This window comes from Diaphorina citri, unplaced genomic scaffold (genome assembly GCF_000475195.1).
Source record: "Diaphorina citri unplaced genomic scaffold, Diaci psyllid genome assembly version 1.1 scaffold415, whole genome shotgun sequence".
Taxonomy (NCBI): Eukaryota; Metazoa; Arthropoda; class Insecta; order Hemiptera; family Psyllidae; genus Diaphorina; species Diaphorina citri.
This window is the reverse complement of record NW_007377850.1, coordinates 21440-38973: the sequence shown is the minus strand read 5'-3', so window position 1 is coordinate 38973 and position 17534 is coordinate 21440. Positions and strand designations below refer to the sequence as shown.

The 17534-nt window shown below is 38.4% G+C and overlaps 3 protein-coding genes and 1 long non-coding RNA gene across 4 annotated transcripts; all 4 read right to left on the bottom strand.

Moving 5' to 3' along the window:
• Positions 1–1008: 1008 nt before the first annotated feature.
• LOC103508602 (26S proteasome regulatory subunit 8) lies at positions 1009–10699 on the bottom strand. The gene is made up of 8 exons (XM_008473158.3): positions 10499–10699; positions 10088–10232; positions 9709–9932; positions 9320–9512; positions 8907–9039; positions 7660–7813; positions 3536–3745; positions 1009–1921 (listed from the first exon to the last, which is right to left on the bottom strand). Exons 1-8 carry the CDS (start codon positions 10508–10510, stop codon positions 1781–1783), a joined length of 1212 nt encoding a protein of 403 aa, XP_008471380.1. The 5' UTR covers positions 10511–10699; the 3' UTR covers positions 1009–1780.
• On the bottom strand, positions 3986–6037 carry LOC113467149. Its single transcript, XR_003391319.1, has 2 exons — positions 5996–6037; positions 3986–4095 (listed from the first exon to the last, which is right to left on the bottom strand). It is a non-coding gene; the product is annotated as an uncharacterized LOC113467149 (long non-coding RNA).
• Positions 10700–11091: 392 nt separating the features above from the next.
• On the bottom strand, positions 11092–12301 carry LOC103508609 (26S proteasome regulatory subunit 8-like). Its single transcript, XM_026823173.1, has 3 exons — positions 12261–12301; positions 11918–12063; positions 11092–11402 (listed from the first exon to the last, which is right to left on the bottom strand). Exons 1-3 carry the CDS (start codon positions 12299–12301, stop codon positions 11092–11094), a joined length of 498 nt encoding a protein of 165 aa, XP_026678974.1.
• Positions 12302–12564: 263 nt separating this feature from the next.
• Positions 12565–16050, bottom strand: LOC103508608. The gene is made up of 6 exons (XM_008473165.2): positions 16026–16050; positions 15390–15645; positions 14821–15071; positions 14223–14462; positions 13913–13940; positions 12565–13261 (listed from the first exon to the last, which is right to left on the bottom strand). The coding sequence occupies exons 1-6, from the start codon at positions 16048–16050 to the stop codon at positions 12883–12885; spliced, it is 1179 nt and encodes a 392-aa protein (XP_008471387.1). The 3' UTR covers positions 12565–12882.
• Between the last annotated feature and the right edge of the window lie 1484 nt (positions 16051–17534).

The window sequence follows — 17534 nt, the reverse complement described above, 5'->3', positions numbered from 1 at the left end:
AAGTACCTTGTTTATCCTGCACAAATAGGACTGAACAAGTCCTTAGACATTGACACGTTGTTTCAGAGGATGTCTTGGATTTGGACAGTTCTGGATAGGATAAAACTGATAAAAGGTCACGGCTACGAGATAAGTATGGAGAAAATGGTTCAGGTATTCTCATTAAAGATCAGGGGCGTAGGCACAATAAGGGCCTAAATCTACAGCTCCTAAAAAAAAGACACAGATTCTCCTGTAACGTGGAACGCCATTCAAAGGTATATTCTTACCTGGCTCCTGTTTGGCAGGAAATATTGGCGAAAGTGGTCCAGAATGTCGATCCTGTTTGTAGCCATGATCACCTGGAAAATAAAATGGAGATATTATGTACCTACTTATAAAGAAAAAAGATTTTTCTTCTTCTTTGCCTTTTCCCATGTTCAGACAGGGTTTCGTCAGCCTCAGCCCTAGCTAGGGTGACTGCTTTGGGCTAACATCTAGTTTTGGCTACAAAAATTTTACAAGTGGATGCCCTAAGCACTCAACCTTTGCTATTTCTTTAGCAAGGGAAATTTCAGGCTGGTATCCTCAATGTTTAAAGTCCCCCAACCAGACTGAGCTGGTCTACTCCAGATTCTCCTGTAACGTGGAACGCCATTCAAAGGTATATTCTTACCTGGCTCCTGTTTGGCAGGAAATATTGGCGAAAGTTTTTTTTCTGCACGTGGAGTAAAAAGTATGGAGTGGGGGAGTTGTTTGTAGAATAGGGCCCTCTAGTCATGACAATAATCTCAACCATTGAGGCATTTAAGACTAGATATTAAATAAGGTGTTTTTCCTTTTGGGAAACTGACAATTGAAAATTGGAAAATTGACCATGACTCTAATAGAAAGTGAATGGAACATTGATCAATTTTCCTGTGGTCCGTTTCCCAAATGAAAAAAAAAAAACGCTTATACTACCCATAAATTAATTCGTAATTCGAATATAAACATAGAAATTTCGAAAGCAGTAACAAAAAAATCATATTTGACTAAAATAAAATGTAGAAAAAACATGACAAATTTATTTAAATAAAAAAAAACCATCCTTGCTAGAAGACAAAAATTAGCATATTTGTATAATTTAGTTCACATCCCTTGAGATAGTCAAAATGCGCGGGGGTTGTAGCGTAATTATTTGATGATATAAAGGGTGTCTAGCTGTCTACCTACATCCCTTCCGGAAATTTGACCAAAACACTCTTTTCTCACAGGCACAATGCCCAAAAGGTCATTTAAAAACAATATCTCATTCTTTATATCAATATCTTCTTTATAACAATATCTCATTCTTTATAGATCCCGACATTTGCAACATACATACATACATTCTTTATATCAAAATTGTTTTCCAGCATTTCTCCCCAATGACCTAGAGAACTACATTTAAACCTCTTGAATATGTTTTCACAAACGGAAATATTAGACCTAGGGTACACAGTCATTACCAGTTTAGAAAACAATTGATAGGTAAACATAGTTATTTATCATTAGACCCGTTAAATAGTGATGATGTCAGATTACCAACGGTAGGTTACCCTGCATACAAGCGGTGGTAATCTGACTCCACTTTTAAGCGGGTCTTATATCCTTTATTCCATAAGAAAAGCCTTTAGAATAGATTATTTATTTAAAAAAGAATTAAATATTTCTCAAGTTACATATTAGATATTAGGTATAAAGGGAGACAATATCTTGTAAGACTTTCTTCCTAGGGTTAAAAGTACAACATACAACGACAGACAAAGTTGATCGTGGCTTATTTCCACAGTTTCTTGATAGACATGTTCTTTTCCGAATCTTTCTGCATAACTTTAGCAACGGCCATTTCAAAATCTTCCTGAGTCACATGAACTCGTCTCTCCCGCAGCGCGTACATACCAGCTTCCGTGCATACTCCCTGGAACAAGAAATAATTTCATTTAATATACATATATATGTTGTTGTTGTTTGCAAATGTCGGGTTATTTGACTACTAGGTCATTTTACCTCTGGCTTCCCAATATTTACCTACAATGTCATTGCTGGCTTCCAAGGCAGGACAGGAGTTCAGGTGAACTGAGTTCATAGGACTGTTTAAGGAACATAAGGAACAAATAGGAATGTAATATAGATGAGAGCTATATAGGGAAAAGAGTGAAGAGAATGGAAGTGAGGGGGAGAAAAGGACGAGGGAGGCCGAAGAAAAGGTGGAAGGATTGTGTGAATCAAGACTTGAGTGAGAATAACAGGGCATGAGGTATACAATAGGACTGCCTGGAAGGGACTGACCCTGTATAAGTAGGAAAAGGCTAGAAAGAGGAAGAAGAAGATAAAACACCTTTGTAGAGGGAACTGCAAGTAATGTTGTATTATCGTCCTGAAATCGAAGAGAGAAAAAGGACAGAATAAGAGAAAGCCAGTCGTTCTGAGAACCAACCTTATCTGTTTAGGACAAATTCCGACCCGGGCGATAATCGAACCCACGACCTAGTGCCTACAAGGTGGGCGCGCTACCCTCCAAGCTAACTAGGCTGCCTAGTTGCACTTTGACCTTAGATCAAGATTCCCATTTTCTATGTGTGGACACACCTTTCGTTAACTGTGGGCTGTCGACTATGTGTGGACAGTTGGACACAGCTTTAGGTTTGAATTAGCTATTTTTTTAGTCTTATGGCAAATTATTACCTACTGTTAACCAAGTATTGTTTGTACCATTTTATCCTCCCCAAATTTAATAATGAACATCCTCATCAAATCATTCATATGTCCACTCAAATTGGGGCCCGCTTTCTAAGACCTTCCTGATTCAAGTTTAAGCAAAAGTTTTAGACGAGGAGGATTCAGCTCAAGGTTTATTGAGCTTGTGAAAGAATTGTTAGATGGAAAAAAAATCTTTTAGTTAAGCAATAATGACGTTATAAGGAAATTTTCCTCGCAAGGAAAATTCTTTTCCAACACAATGATGGATGATGGACATCAAAAGCAACAATACAAGACACGGGAATGAAGGATAACTTGACCCCTGTCATAGCAATACATTCAAACACGTAAAATAGATTTACTTTCACGAATGACAAAGGGAAAAATGTGATGAAAAACGAGGAAAAAGCATATGTATGGAGCTATAAAAGGTGTTGTTTACATAGGCACTGTATGGCATTGTAAAAGGTTTTTCTAATGAAATGTGAGAGCTACAGAGTACTTCCTATTTTGTAATGCTTTTTTACTTCTAATCAGAAGAGCGTAGGTTCAATCCCAGGTACAGGTACATAGTACTTTATTTAGACTGTCAGCTTAGAACAAGATGTCTCTTTATGCTAACAGAAGTTGACCACAATAATTTTGCCCACCTCTGTCGCCGCGTGGTTAAGAACACTGACTCTAAACCCTGAGGGCATGGGTTCGAATCCCGGCGGGGCGGAAATAGCCTACTGCGGGAAGAGGTGATTACAGTTCGGGACGAGCCACGTAATGTTTGACTCATTCGAGCAGTAAAAACAATACCTATTATTAGGTAATATTATTATATTACCTTAACTTCAGCTCCGGAAGCGCCAGGCATAAGTTCGGCGATTTTCCTCAGATTAATACCACGCGTCAGGTTCATTTTCCGCGAATGAATCCTCAGAATGTCCAGTCTGGCCTCTTCATTTGGAGGTGGGAACTCGATCTTCCTGTCAATACGGCCGGGACGCAAGAGGGCAGGGTCCAGAATGTCGATCCTGTTTGTAGCCATGATCACCTGGAAAATAAAATGGAGATATTATGTACCTACTTATAAAGAAAAAAGATTCTTCTTCTTCTTTGCCTTTTCCCATGTTCAGACAGGGTTTTGTCAGCCTCAGCCCTAGCTAGGGTGACTGCTTTGGGCTAACATCTGGTTTTGGCTACAAAAATTTTATGAGTGGATGGCCTAAGCACTCAACCTTTGCTATTTCTTTAGGAAGGGAAATTTCAGGCTGGTATCCTCAATGTTTTGTTCTTTTCCGAATCTTTCTGCATAACTTTAGCAACGGCCATTTCAAAATCTTCCTGAGTCACATGAACTCGTCTCTCCCGCAGCGCATACATACCAGCTTCCGTGCATACTCCCTGGAACAAGAAATAATTTCATTTAATATACATATATATGTAATATAGATGAGAGCTATATAGGGAAAAGAGTGAAGAGAATGGAAGTGAGGGGGAAAAAAGGACGAGGGAGGCCGAAGAAAAGGTGGAAGGATTGTGTGAATCAAGACTTGAGTGAGAATAACAGGGCATGAGGCATGAGGTATAAAATAGGACTGCCTGGAAGGGACTGACTAGAAACAAAAGGACGAGGGAGGCCGAAGAAAAGGTGGAAGGATTGTGTGAATCAAGACTTGAGTGAGAATAACAGGGCATGAGGTATACAATAGAACTGCCTGGAAGGGACTGACAAGAAAGGCCGACCCTGTATAAGTAGGAAAAGGCTAGAAAGAGGAAGAAGAAGATAATACACCTTTGTAGAGGGAACTGCAAGTAATGTTGTATTATCGTCCTGAAATCGAAGAGAGAAAAAGGACAGAATAAGAGAAAGCCAGTCGTTCTGAGAACCAACCTTATCTGTTTAGGACAAATTCCGACCCGGGCGATAATCGAACCCACGACCTAGTGCCTACAAGGTGGGCGCGCTACCCTCCAAGCTAACTAGGCTGCCTAGTTGCACTTTGACCTTAGATCAAGATTCCCATTTTCTATGTGTGGACACACCTTTCGTTAACTGTGGGCTGTCGACTATGTGTGGACAGTTGGACACAGCTTTAGGTTTGAATTAGCTATTTTTTTAGTCTTATGACAATTATTACCTACTGTTAACCAAGTATTGTTTGTACCATTTTATCCTCCCCAGATTTAATAATGAACATCCTCATCAAATCATTCATATGTCCACTGAACAAACACCTTTCGTTAACTGTGGGCTGTCGACTATGTGTGGACAGTTGGACACAGCTTTAGGTTTGAATTAGCTATTTTTTTAGTCTTATGGCAAATTATTACCTACTGTTAACCAAGTATTGTTTGTACCATTTTATCCTCCCCAAATTTAATAATGAACATCCTCATCAAATCATTCATATGTCCACTCAAATTGGGGCCCGCTTTCTAAGACCTTCCTGATTCAAGTTAAGCAAAAGTTTTAGACGAGGAGGATTCAGCTCAAGGTTTATTGAGCTTGTGAAAGAATTGTTAGATGGAAAAAAAATCTTTTAGTTAAGCAATAATGACGTTATAAGGAAATTTTCCTCGCAAGGAAAATTCTTTTCCAACACAATGATGGATGATGGACATCAAAAGCAACAATACAAGACACGGGAATGAAGGATAACTTGACCCCTGTCATAGCAATACATTCAAACACGTAAAGTAGATTTACTTTCACGAATGACAAAGGGAAAAATGTGATGAAAAACCAGGAAAAAGCATATGTATGTAGGTATCTATAAAAGCTACTGTTTACATAAGCACTGTATGTATGTAATACATTTTCCTTCCTATAAGTAAGGGAAGTAAAAAGGCTTTGCTAATGAAACGTAGGAGGTAACCACAACTCACGTAGGTAATTTGTAGTTATACCTGTAAGGTAGTGTTTTCTTTTTCTAAAGATTATAATGAGATGATTCTCACTTGGTTGACTCTTCCACCTAACCGGATTTTCTTTTCTTGTTCCTTTCCAACAAGGTCGGTCAAGACGCTCGCCTGATAATCAGGCGGGCGTGGTTTCGATACCAGCTGAGGTACTTGTGGAATTTTATCTTCAACAATGTTTGAAAATTTGTTCAAGATAACGGTACATAATAGCCTACTGCTGGGTTAAAGGAACTCTTTCGTCCTATTAAAACAGTATAAATGAGCACTAGATAGTATTATAAGAAAACTGTACAAAAATCGTACAGAATAAATATGCTCGTGGGTAAGTGTTCTTATTACTAACTGATTAAGAATTAAGATTTATTGTTAATATTATTACCTTAACTTCAGCTCCGGAAGCACCAGGCATAATCAAAAGAGCCAGTGTTATTGTCTGTGGCTTGACAGGGCTGGTTTTGTCTCAGTTTTACGTCCTCCAGCGAGACTGTTCGTCCTATTAAAACAGTGTTGTTATAATATGAATATGAACTAGGAGAGGCACTATTCAAGCAAGGTTTGATGCGCAGTGAAGTCTGATGTTCTGATTATCACTACGCACTGGTCAGTGGTCAGTGGACCTGTCATTCCGTGATAGAAACAAAACAAGTCATTTGTTAACAAACAAACGGCTTCGCTATTGAACGGTAAAACCATTTGTCCGCGGAAAGGGGTTTTCGTTTTGCTGTTTTTTTTTCGAATTTTTGTTCAAATCCTTTGAAGGATTGATTTCTCAGGTAAGTGCTCAAATAGCTGTAGTCGCTCTAGGTGTTGGTAGGTAGGTATCTATATATTGGGGGTTCATAGAGCTACCAGAAATTAGAGCTCCCTATGGAATGGTGGAAAATTTGGATCTCATATTGAACACCTCTGCGGGCGTGACATACGGGTAATTCACTCGGCCACAGAAATGAGCAGAAAATCGGTAGAACCAAAACTCCATCAACGCCCATCCGGAGTCCGGACTGAGGTCCCGGTTTCAATTTTCGTAATAGAGTAATTACCTATGTAGGTATATTGAAGTTTATCCGGCTCTGTAAAAAGACACGCGTGAAAATTTCATTATTCAACATTGAAATTAGGTACTAAAAGTAGGGGCCTACCTAGGTTACTGGTTCATGGATGTCTTGGGCTCTCGCGGCCTGTCAGAACCCGATAGAAAGTTAAGTACCAAAGAGATTTTATGCTGCACATTCCTACACGAAAAGTTCTCTCGTAGATGGCGGGGAAGCTCGAAATTCAGTTTATTTTATCGGTGTCAGGTGACGAAAGGTGACTAGTGTGATTACTTAATAGAGATTAAGGGGTGCGATATAGTCCTACAACTGGACTCCGCACACAGGAATTTCGTCAGTCGAGAGCCCCATTTGAAGGTAATGCAAAATAGAGATTTACCTAAAATTGACGGTTACTTTAGGTATTGGATAGTATGAATCCGAATCTTCTCTCTCATTTACAACCCATAATAAATAAATTCCGTCACTAATTTCCAGACATGGGTCCCGTGGTCCTATTGGTCCTATCAGTCTTATCCTGGGTCATACGGCCGGGACGCAAGAGGGCAGGGTCCAGAATGTCGATCCTGTTTGTAGCCATGATCACCTGGAAAATAAAATGGAGATATTATGGACCTACTTATATATAAAAAGATTCTTCTTCTTCTTCTTCTTCTTTGCCTTTTCCCATGTTCAGACGGGTTTTGTCAGCCTCTTAATCAGTCTTAGCTAGGGTGACTGCTTTTGACTAACATCTGGTTTTGGCTACAAAAATTTTACAAGTGGATGCCCTTTGCACTCAACCTTTGCTATTTCTTTAGCAAGGGAAATTTCAGGCTGGTATCCTCAATTTTTAAAGTCCCCCAGCCAGACTAAGCTGGTCTACTCTCTGTTTAAGGACCCCCAGCCAGACATCCATGTTTAAAATTTATGTGCTGCACTGGAGAAGCCAGAGTGCCGGATATCTGACTCCACTCTGTAGCAAGCTTAGCTAGGAGAGAGTTCTACTTACCTTGATGTTCTTGGTGGCTTCAAATCCATCCAGCTGATTGAGCAACTCTAACATGGTACGCTGTACTTCTGAATCACCACCACTTCCCGACTCAATACGGGAGGAACCAATGGAGTCAATCTCATCCATGAAGATAATGCTTGGAGCATGTTCTCTGGAATTACAATGGTGTTAATTAGGTGAGTGAGGATTGTGAGCAGTGACCAAGAAATTAACTAGGATAGTATGAATCCGAATCTTCTCTCTCATTTACAACCCATAATAAATAAATTCCGTCACTAATTTCCAGACATGGGTCCCGTGGTCCTGTTGGTCCTATCAGTCTTATCCTGGGTTGGGGCCGAAACCTTCCGCCCCACCGACCTCACAGTCGTAGGTATCCTATCCCAGGAATATGTCTTCTCTCCTGGCTTAGCGCATGACTACCAGGGTCACAAGAGTTACATAGCCGCTTCCTATGTGAAAGCTGTAGAAGCTTCAGGAGCCATGGTTGTGCCTGTGTTCATCGGACAGACCCAGGAATATTATGAGTAAGTAGCCTTTTATACCTACTGACACACTAGTCCTCAACCCTGCCACCCTGGTTAGCTTGGTTGGTAGAGCGTCTGCCTTGTAAGCGCTAGGCCGGTTCAATCCCTGCTCGGGGCGGATTTTATCCTGAACGGATGATGTTCGTACTCGGAACGGTTGGCTTTCTCCTATCCTGTCTTCTTTCTCTCTTCGATTTTGGGACGATAAGACCTTAATAGTAACTGTTCCCTCTATCAAACCCCCTTTTTTAAAAAAAAAAATCTGTCGAACCATCCTGTGGCTGATATGTTCATGCCTCTTCATGTATTATTCTTCCCTCAGGAACATAATGAATCATATCAACGGTCTGATAATACCAGGAGGTGCGGCCTATTTCAACTATACTAACGGGTACAAAGATGCCGGCAAAAACTTGATTCACATAGCTCAAAAGGTGAGTACTTTGACGTACGTTATAGAGTTCTCCTGTAAAGAACATAAGCTGTGTCCACACATAGTCGACGCCGCGCCGTCCGTCGACAAAATGTTTTTTTTTTTTTTTTTTTTTTTTTAGTCCATAAAATTTAAGAAGAGAGTTTCCAATTTTACAACAAATAATTGTCATTTTAGATTGTTTAATGTTTGAAGCTTTTGGGGGTTGGGCCAAAATTTTTTTGAAAAAAAAAAAACTTTGTTAATAAAAATGGGAATGAAACATAATGATGTTATTGTCCCACCTTGCCATTACAAACAGCTCACGAACCATTCGTGACCCCTCTCCTATAAACTTCTGCACCAATTCAGATCCAGACACTCGGATGAAAGTACATTCTGTATGGTGAGCTACAGCTCTTGCCAGAAGGGTTTTACCTGAAACAATAAATGGACAAAATGAATTGGTAAAGACTTTCTCCTACTTAGGTAAGTATTCTGAGGTTAAATTATGGTAGGGTGAAGACATTTGAGAAGCTAGTTCAAGTCTCAATGATAAAATGTTTGAAGTTTTTTTTACTGTCCAAATAGGACTGACAAGCCCCTTTATCCCAGCAGTCTAAACAAGGTCTTGTAAATCTGATAGGACAATAATAAATACATGATTGAGAGAACAACTTATCACTTCTTACATCTTATCAAAAACTTTCTAACATACCAGTTCCTGGTGGTCCATACAGCAAAACACCCTTGGGCTGAGCAATGCCCAAGGCATCAAACAGCTCAGGATGTTTAACAGGAAGCTCAATAACTTCTTTAATCTCTTTGATTTGATTGTCAAGTCCTCCCACCATTTCATAGGTGGAATCAGGTACTTTCTCGACCATCATGAGGGACACCAGGGGATCAACCTGAAAAGAGAATTATTATTTTATTTGTAGTAAATATAAAAGTTCATATTTTGTTTAGGACTTGGTATAGCATTGTACTCTTTTCCAACTTCCAAGAGGCAAAAAAAAAATTACAATAACATGGTTGCTTAATGTTTTCACAAATACCCACTGTAAGGCATGCCTCTGGCAAAAAACCTTTATTAGACCATCTTACCTTGTTTGGCAGTATCTTGTGCAAGGTATAACTTTCATTTCTCAGAGCTACTCTACAGTTGGGTGTGACATCATTGATGTCTATGTTCTTGTCAATGTCCACCACAAATTTTCCTTCTGGGTGAACTTTGACCAGGACCTTCTTCTTGTCCATTGGCTTGACTACTTCCCCAACATAGGAGCCTTGTTCTTGCAACAGCTGTAACTCTTCACGCAACATTCTCACTGAAATTAGAGGAAATTTTTTTATAATGGTCATAGATATAAAAATTAAAAAGTTTGTTTTTTATATTAACCAGTTCTAACAGAGGAAATTGTAGATTTACAAACTATATGCAAAGTTGACAAAGCTCAACAGTATTTAAATTTATTACGAGTACCTTTAGCATTTAGTTCATTCCTTTGAGCCTGGAGACGTCTTAAATTCTGCTCCTTCTCTGCAACAATCAGTTGCAGTTCTTCTATTTTGGTGACATAGTATGGTTTGAAGCCCTCAGAGCTTTTGATGGCTTCATCAACATCCATCTGAAATGGAAAATAAATATAGGTATTATAAGATGAGGGACGTAAAATTATCATTTAGATTTTAGAATAACAACCTAGGTCTTATCAGTGAATGCAAGACCACGTTACTGTGTTTGTATCTGAACAAAGCCACTGTCTTTCAACTTCGTAGGTGTAGCAATATTTTTGTTTCGTTGTACTTGACTTCGACATGCGAACCGAAAAGATCCTTCAACTAATGACACCAAAACTGTTTTTTATGTTACCTACCTAAAAAGAAAACTTACCTGTAATATCATGATGGAGGCTGGAGTGCTCAAACCAAAGTTGAGCTTACCGTGAAGAATTCAGTACCACGAGAAGAACCTTTGCACCTAAACCCTTTGAAGGATTTAAAGGTGAATATTTTGTGTCAAATAACCAGAAAAATGAAGGGATAAAGGTAAAATTAAAGAATAATTTCCACAGGAACTTGCTGATACTGAAATTACCATGGAGCTATGAATAAAATGGAAATTACTGAACTTGCATGACAAAGCAACAAAAGCGATTTTTTAAAACGCACACAAAAACGAATGGCTCGGATCACTCAGATGGACACAAACATGGCGGATACCCATTTCAGTGTCGGACCTACTGTATTTCAAGTAGGTACCCATAGGCTTCGATGCTGATTTCTACATAATGAAGTTTATCTATCTTGTTCTGTGATTTATATATCCATGATGCGTAATTTTGTAGTTTAAAAAGAGGAAAAAATATAAATCTTAGAAAATCTTTCTAATTCCATGCACATAACAAAAATTGTAAAAGTGTTATTCGACACTGATAAGTTTATTGCGCCAACTTCCAAAAAAAAAAAAAAAAAAAAAAAAAAAAGTTAACAATAACATGGTTGCTTAATGTTTTCACAAATACCCACTGTAAGGCATGCCTCTGACATAAAACCTTTATTAGACCATCTTACCTTGTTTGGCAGTATCTTGTGCAAGGTATAACTTTCATTTCTCAGAGCTACTCTACAGTTGGGTGTGACATCATTGATGTCTATGTTCTTGTCAATGTCCACCACAAATTTTCCTTCTGGGTGAACTTTGACCAGGACCTTCTTCTTGTCCATTGGCTTGACTACTTCCCCAACATAGGAGCCTTGTTCTTGCAACAGCTGTAACTCTTCACGCAACATTCTCACTGAAATTAGAGGAAATTTTTTTATAATGGTCATAGATATAAAAATTAAAAAGTTTGTTTTTTATATTAACCAGTTCTAACAGAGGAAATTGTAGATTTACAAACTATGACTACTTCCCCAACATAGGAGCCTTGTTCTTGCAACAGCTGTAACTCTTCACGCAACATTCTCACTGAAATTAGAGGAAATTTTTTTGTAATGGTCATAGATATAAAAATTAAAAAAAAGTTTGTTTTTAATATTAACCAGTTCTAACAGAGGAAATTGTAGATTTACAAACTACATTGGCTTGACTACTTCCCCAACATAGGAGCCTTGTTCTTGCAACAGCTGTAACTCTTCACGCAACATTCTCACTGAAATTAGAGGAATTTTTTTTATAATGGTCATAGATGTAAAAATTAAAAAAAAGTTTGAATTTAATATTAACCAGTTCCAACAGAGGAAATTGTAGATTTACAAACTATATGCAAAGTTGACAAAGCTCAACAGTATTTAAATTTATTGCGAGTACCTTTAGCATTTAGTTCATTTCTTTGAGCCTGGAGACGTCTTAAATTCTGCTCCTTCTCTGCAACAATCAGTTGCAGTTCTTCTATTTTGGTGACATAGTATGGTTTGAAGCCCTCAGAGCTTTTGATGGCTTCATCAACAGTTCTTCTATTTTGGTGACATAGTATGGTTTGAAGCCCTCAGAGCTTTTGATGGCTTCATCAACATCCATCTGAAATGGAAAATAATTATAGGTATTATAAGATGAGGGACGTAAAATTATCATTTAGATTTTAGAATAATTACCTAGGTCTTATCAGTGAATGCAAGACCATGTTACTGTGTTTGTATCTGAACAAAGCCACTGTCTTTCAACTTCGTAGGTGTAAGCTTCATCAACATCCATCTGAAATGGAAAATAAATATAGGTATTATAAGATGAGGGACGTAAAATTATCATTTAGATTTTAGAATAACTACCTAGGTCTTATCAGTGAATGCAAGATAGGGATGGGTAAATATTGAGTGAATCGATTCAAAGAGTTGAATATTTCAAAAGAATCGTGAATCGCGACTCTTAAATTCAAAGAATTGTGATTCTTGAAGAGTCGAGGAAAGCGTGTGGTGGGGGGAAAAAGAATCGAGGTAACTGTACAAAATAGGTACTGATTTTACTGATTTTTAGTTGACCAAGTACCTACAAAAATAAAGAAAAGTACAATTTTTATCCGTATCACAATGTACTCAGTTTGTCTTTTTCATTTCAGTTACCTTACCTACAACGAAATTTGTGCATAGAGTAATTGTTGGAGATGGGTTTTGAGGAGGCTGTTTTTTTTCCTCCATCTTTTTTTTAAAATAGATTAGCGTTTTCATTGCAAATAATCTGTGATTCAAATAAACCTCGAATTTACTGAATTCAAGTTGAATCCAACGGTGGGCAAAGTTTCTCAAGTTTCATTCGACTTGACAATATGAGACCAAGTCTCATTCCTCTTTCACTTCTCCTTCGTTAGCATTCTGCAGTTTTTCCTTGTTCTCCTTCCGTATGATCTTGTGGAAAGCCGTCAGAATTTCCCGATTCGGTATGGTGACATTATGAAACGTAATGGTCGTCACTACAGTCTCATTTTTATTCTGGCCCGGCATTTTCCTTTTCAAAGGAACGTCCTTGGTTTGACTTGGTATCGCAGTCAGATACCCATTGTACACCAACATTTCGAGAAGATTTTCCGGTTCGATGACCTCCGAAAGTTTCAACTTCTGAGATAGATATATATTGGGTAGCGCTTCACCGGACATTAAAGTTTTGTAGTCGTGCTTGTAGTAAATTTTGAGCGCCTTGTTGAATACTTTGACGTCCTCTTTGCTGGGCTTTTTTTTTTTTTTTTTAGAATTTGATAAAGATGCACCGAAATAGCCATCAGCATGTTTGTAATGTGATGTCCAGACAGTCACCGTTCCATCACCAACCACGTGGAACGTTGCTTAAGTTCAATATGTTTCCTCTTGATGTATATATTATAGGTATTAGGTATCTACACAGAACAAATAGCCGCGCTGGTTGAGGCTAGGGACCCAACGCCGCGCCGGTAAACATAAAAAAAAGATGGGTGTTTCACCGTCGTTTTTATTATTATTTCGCTATGCGTTAGGCCAGGCGGACGTGTCAGGTCTACCTGATGAGCACACACACTATCAGGATCAGGTAGACATGACAGGTACACCTGATCAGGAGATCAGGTCCGCCTGTCAGGTCTACCTGATACCTGATGAGCACACACACACTATCAGGTAGACATGACAGGTACACCTGATCAGGAGATCAGGTCCGCCTGTCAGGTCTACCTGATACCTAATGAGCACACACACACACTATCAGGTACACCTGATCAGGTCTACCTGATAGTGAGTGGCTGGCCTTATTGATTCTTGAACGTACAGCATGTATGAATAAAATTGTTCTTGCTATTATTATTTTTATTATTATTATTTATGTTACAATAGTTGTTATAATTTGCTGGGCCAGTAAGGTTTGACGACGCCTGAAATGAAGTGTGTTTTGTTTAATATTTGCACGTTGTGGTTTGAGGAAGAGATACATATCCCATCAAAAACCTGTAAAAAAAGAGGGCCATTTATGCAAGTAGACCTATAAAAGCATTTGTTAATTTGTCAACCTCCATGAATAAAAACCAGAAGTGTCGTAATCATCAGACAGTCTGATAAAAAATCGAACAAGAATTATATTTTTTTAAGGGGAGATACCTACACGTATACTTAATCGTTCAGATAAGTTTACCAGATTGTCATTAGTAGGTGCTTACCATTACTGAGAAGCACATTCATAATAGAGTATGGATTGGCCAGTTTGGTTTGATTGCCATGGGCATAACCCAGGTAGAAGTCCATGATTTTTTCCAACTTGGAAGTCGCCATATGGCCCACCAGTTCGAATACTTCCATCTCAGTCAGACCAAAGTCTCGGCCGAAATAAGGATTGAAAACGTTGCAGTCTAGAACGTCGATCTTACTCAGTAAATCGTACTTGGCACAGGGGAATACACCTGGAGGAAAGGAAAGGTAAAGGCATTATTAATTTACTTTTTTTTTAATTTTTAAAATATGGGTGTTTTACCTCCGTTTTTATTTAGTAGCAATGCAACAACTGCTACATTAGACTCGTATGGTCTGTGTCGTTGGATGCCCATCCCGTGGTATGCCTCTCACCAGATGCGCGATAAACGACACAATACTTATACGGTTCGTATTTATACGGTTTCTACCCGGCTAGAATCGGAATAGAACAAAACAAATAAACTTGAGTACAGAAAGGTTTATTGGAATCCGGGTACAGGATGGGATAATCCGATCCTCTTTTCTACCCGGATACAATCCTATTTTGGTTACTAGGGCGATGCTCACCTGTAATGAAAGCTTTTCTTAAGCGGGGATTGTGCTTGAGGGATTTCTTAAGCAAGTCCTCCAGAGCTTTGCGCAATGTCAACGAAGACTCATGATTTGGTCCATACTTGAGATACAAGTTGAGTAGGGACTTGTCATAGTTGTCTATGAGGATGACAGGTTCATTGTGGTACACCTTATACAGGAGATTCGAGAGGAAGGTGAGCGACTTTTTGAACTCCCCGTATTCCACTGTGCCGCGCTCCGAGAATCTGAACACAAATAGGGAAATAATTTTAGGTATCGGAAAGTCGAAAGTCTAAATAAATCACTAAGTCAATATAACTTATACTTATTTAATACATTTTTATGGCAAATTTATTGCAAAGGTTACTCCCGCAAGGCAGCAGAAAGTATTGCCTGTCAGAGGTATGGCAGTCCTGTTATTTACGAAGAAAACACCAAGACCTCTATCGTATACACATCATTTTCTAGTTAACATAAAAATAGACGAGATTTTGCTTAAACTGCCGGGGTAATGGGACTTTTCAGTCTTATTCGGGCAGGATAACCAAGGAGATTCTATTTACCTTCCATATCTTAGCTTAACGTCATTCTCTTCGCTCAGCGCATGCATATAACTGGTTTCGTTCAGGAACGGGAACTGTTTCTTATACACATCGTCAATCTTATCGTACAAAGTCCACAGGATATCCGACTCGTTATAACCATCAATGTCACCCAGATCCAAATGAATGACCGGGTACTCGCACATTTTCTTACAGATCGCCGAACCGCTCACTTTCAGTCGCTTGTATCCGATGTTGGGATTGTCGAAATTGGAACCTGCGAAAAATGACGAGCATGTTTTCATATTCTTATAATGAAGAATATGTTTTCATATGCTTAATGACGGACATGTTGTCATATGCTTAGGATTTAGAATTGTAGATAATTAATGAAGTAAACGTGTGTCCAAACTTAGTTGACCAGCCGTCGATCGACGAGGTGAATCTATGTTGTCGAGGCAGTGTGGACGGTTCAGTCTGTTCAGGATAAAATCCGTCCCGGGCGAGAATCAAACCCACGAACTTATATTGGGAACAGTTCCATGAAAGGAACTGAACGGTTGGAACTTATTCCCTAAAGTGAACCGATCTTTGCCACCTCTAATAGATAACAGTAATAGAAAAAAGATGGTGGCTTTTATGCTTCAAAGAATGGACCTCTGGTTTTGTGTACAACAGCCATAATGGCAAAAGGTTTGTACTTTGTGTGAGTGATAGCACTAGCTCTTTAGTTGGGGTTTGTCATTTGTCGCATAAGGCTAAAAACATGGTGGAGTAGAGAACATAGTGCATAGAGCATCACACATGTAGATGAGAATGACCAAATTGTTTTTTCAGAACATCCAAGTGATCACTTGAGGGTTCCTGAAATTTAAAGGACACAAGCATAAAAGGAATGAGAAAAAAAATAGATAACAGTAATAGAAAAAAGATAGTGGCTTTTATGCTTCAAAGAATGGACCTCTGGTTTCGTGTACAACAGCCATAATGGCAAAAGGTTTGTACTTTGTGTGAGTGATAGCACTAGCTCTTTAGTTGGGGTTTGTCACATAAGGCTAAAAACATGGTGGAGTAGAGAACATAGTGCATAGAGCATCACACATGTAGATAGAAGCAAAGAATTCAAACCACATAGGGCTAAGACACTGAGACCCATAAACTCCATGTTCTTTGCTCTCTGCTCTACTCTGTTTTTACTTTCTATTTAAGCTAAGTATATCACGCAAGGTCATTAAGATACTGACACTAGTACTTGACACAACACTTGAAAATATTGCAGGCTGAGATATTGAGTTTTTTCTTACCATTTTTGCTAGGTTTGATAAGCAAACCCTCGTCTCATCCAACTTAATTTTGTTTTACAACATACAACTTTTGGTACCATTTAATTCGAAGACTTTATCCATACATTGATGAGCACATTGTTATTTATTTAAATCCAACTTGAGCTGATAACAGTAACTAGCAAAGACTTGAATAATAAAAACTGATAACAAAAAAAGACCAAAATCCTAGGAGGCAAATGTCCATTTTAAATTCAAATTTTCGCGGCAAAAAAGTAAACAAAACAAAGCCTCGTCCAGACTTTACAAGTCACGTTTTTTTAATCTGCACACGCACAATCTGACAACAACGACACGTGAATGCGAAAGACATGACTTTTTTGTTTACAAAATTTCATTTCTTGTTATTTATTTAAATCCAACTTGAGCTGATAACAGTAACTAGCAAAGACTTGAATAATAAAAACTGATAACAAAAAAAGACCAAAAACCTAGGAGGCAAATGTCCATTTTAAATTCAAATTTTCGCGGCAAAAAAGTAAACAAAAACAAAGCCTCGTCCAGACTTTACAAGTCACGTTTTTTTAATCTGCACCCGCACAATCTGACAACAACGATACGTGAATGCGAAAGACGTGACTTTTTTGTTTACATTTCATTTCTTATCACTTGACATCACTTTTTGAGGTTTGAGCAGTAGATTGCTAAAAGCCAAAGTTTTTCTGTTGTCTTGTTAATTTTTTACTTTCTATTATCATTTCTTATCACTTGACATCACTTTTTGAGGTTTGAGCAGTAGATTGCTAAAAGCCAAAGTTTTTCTGTTGTCTTGTTAATTTTTTTTTAATTAAGATGATAAGTAGGAATTTTCTATCAAATAATT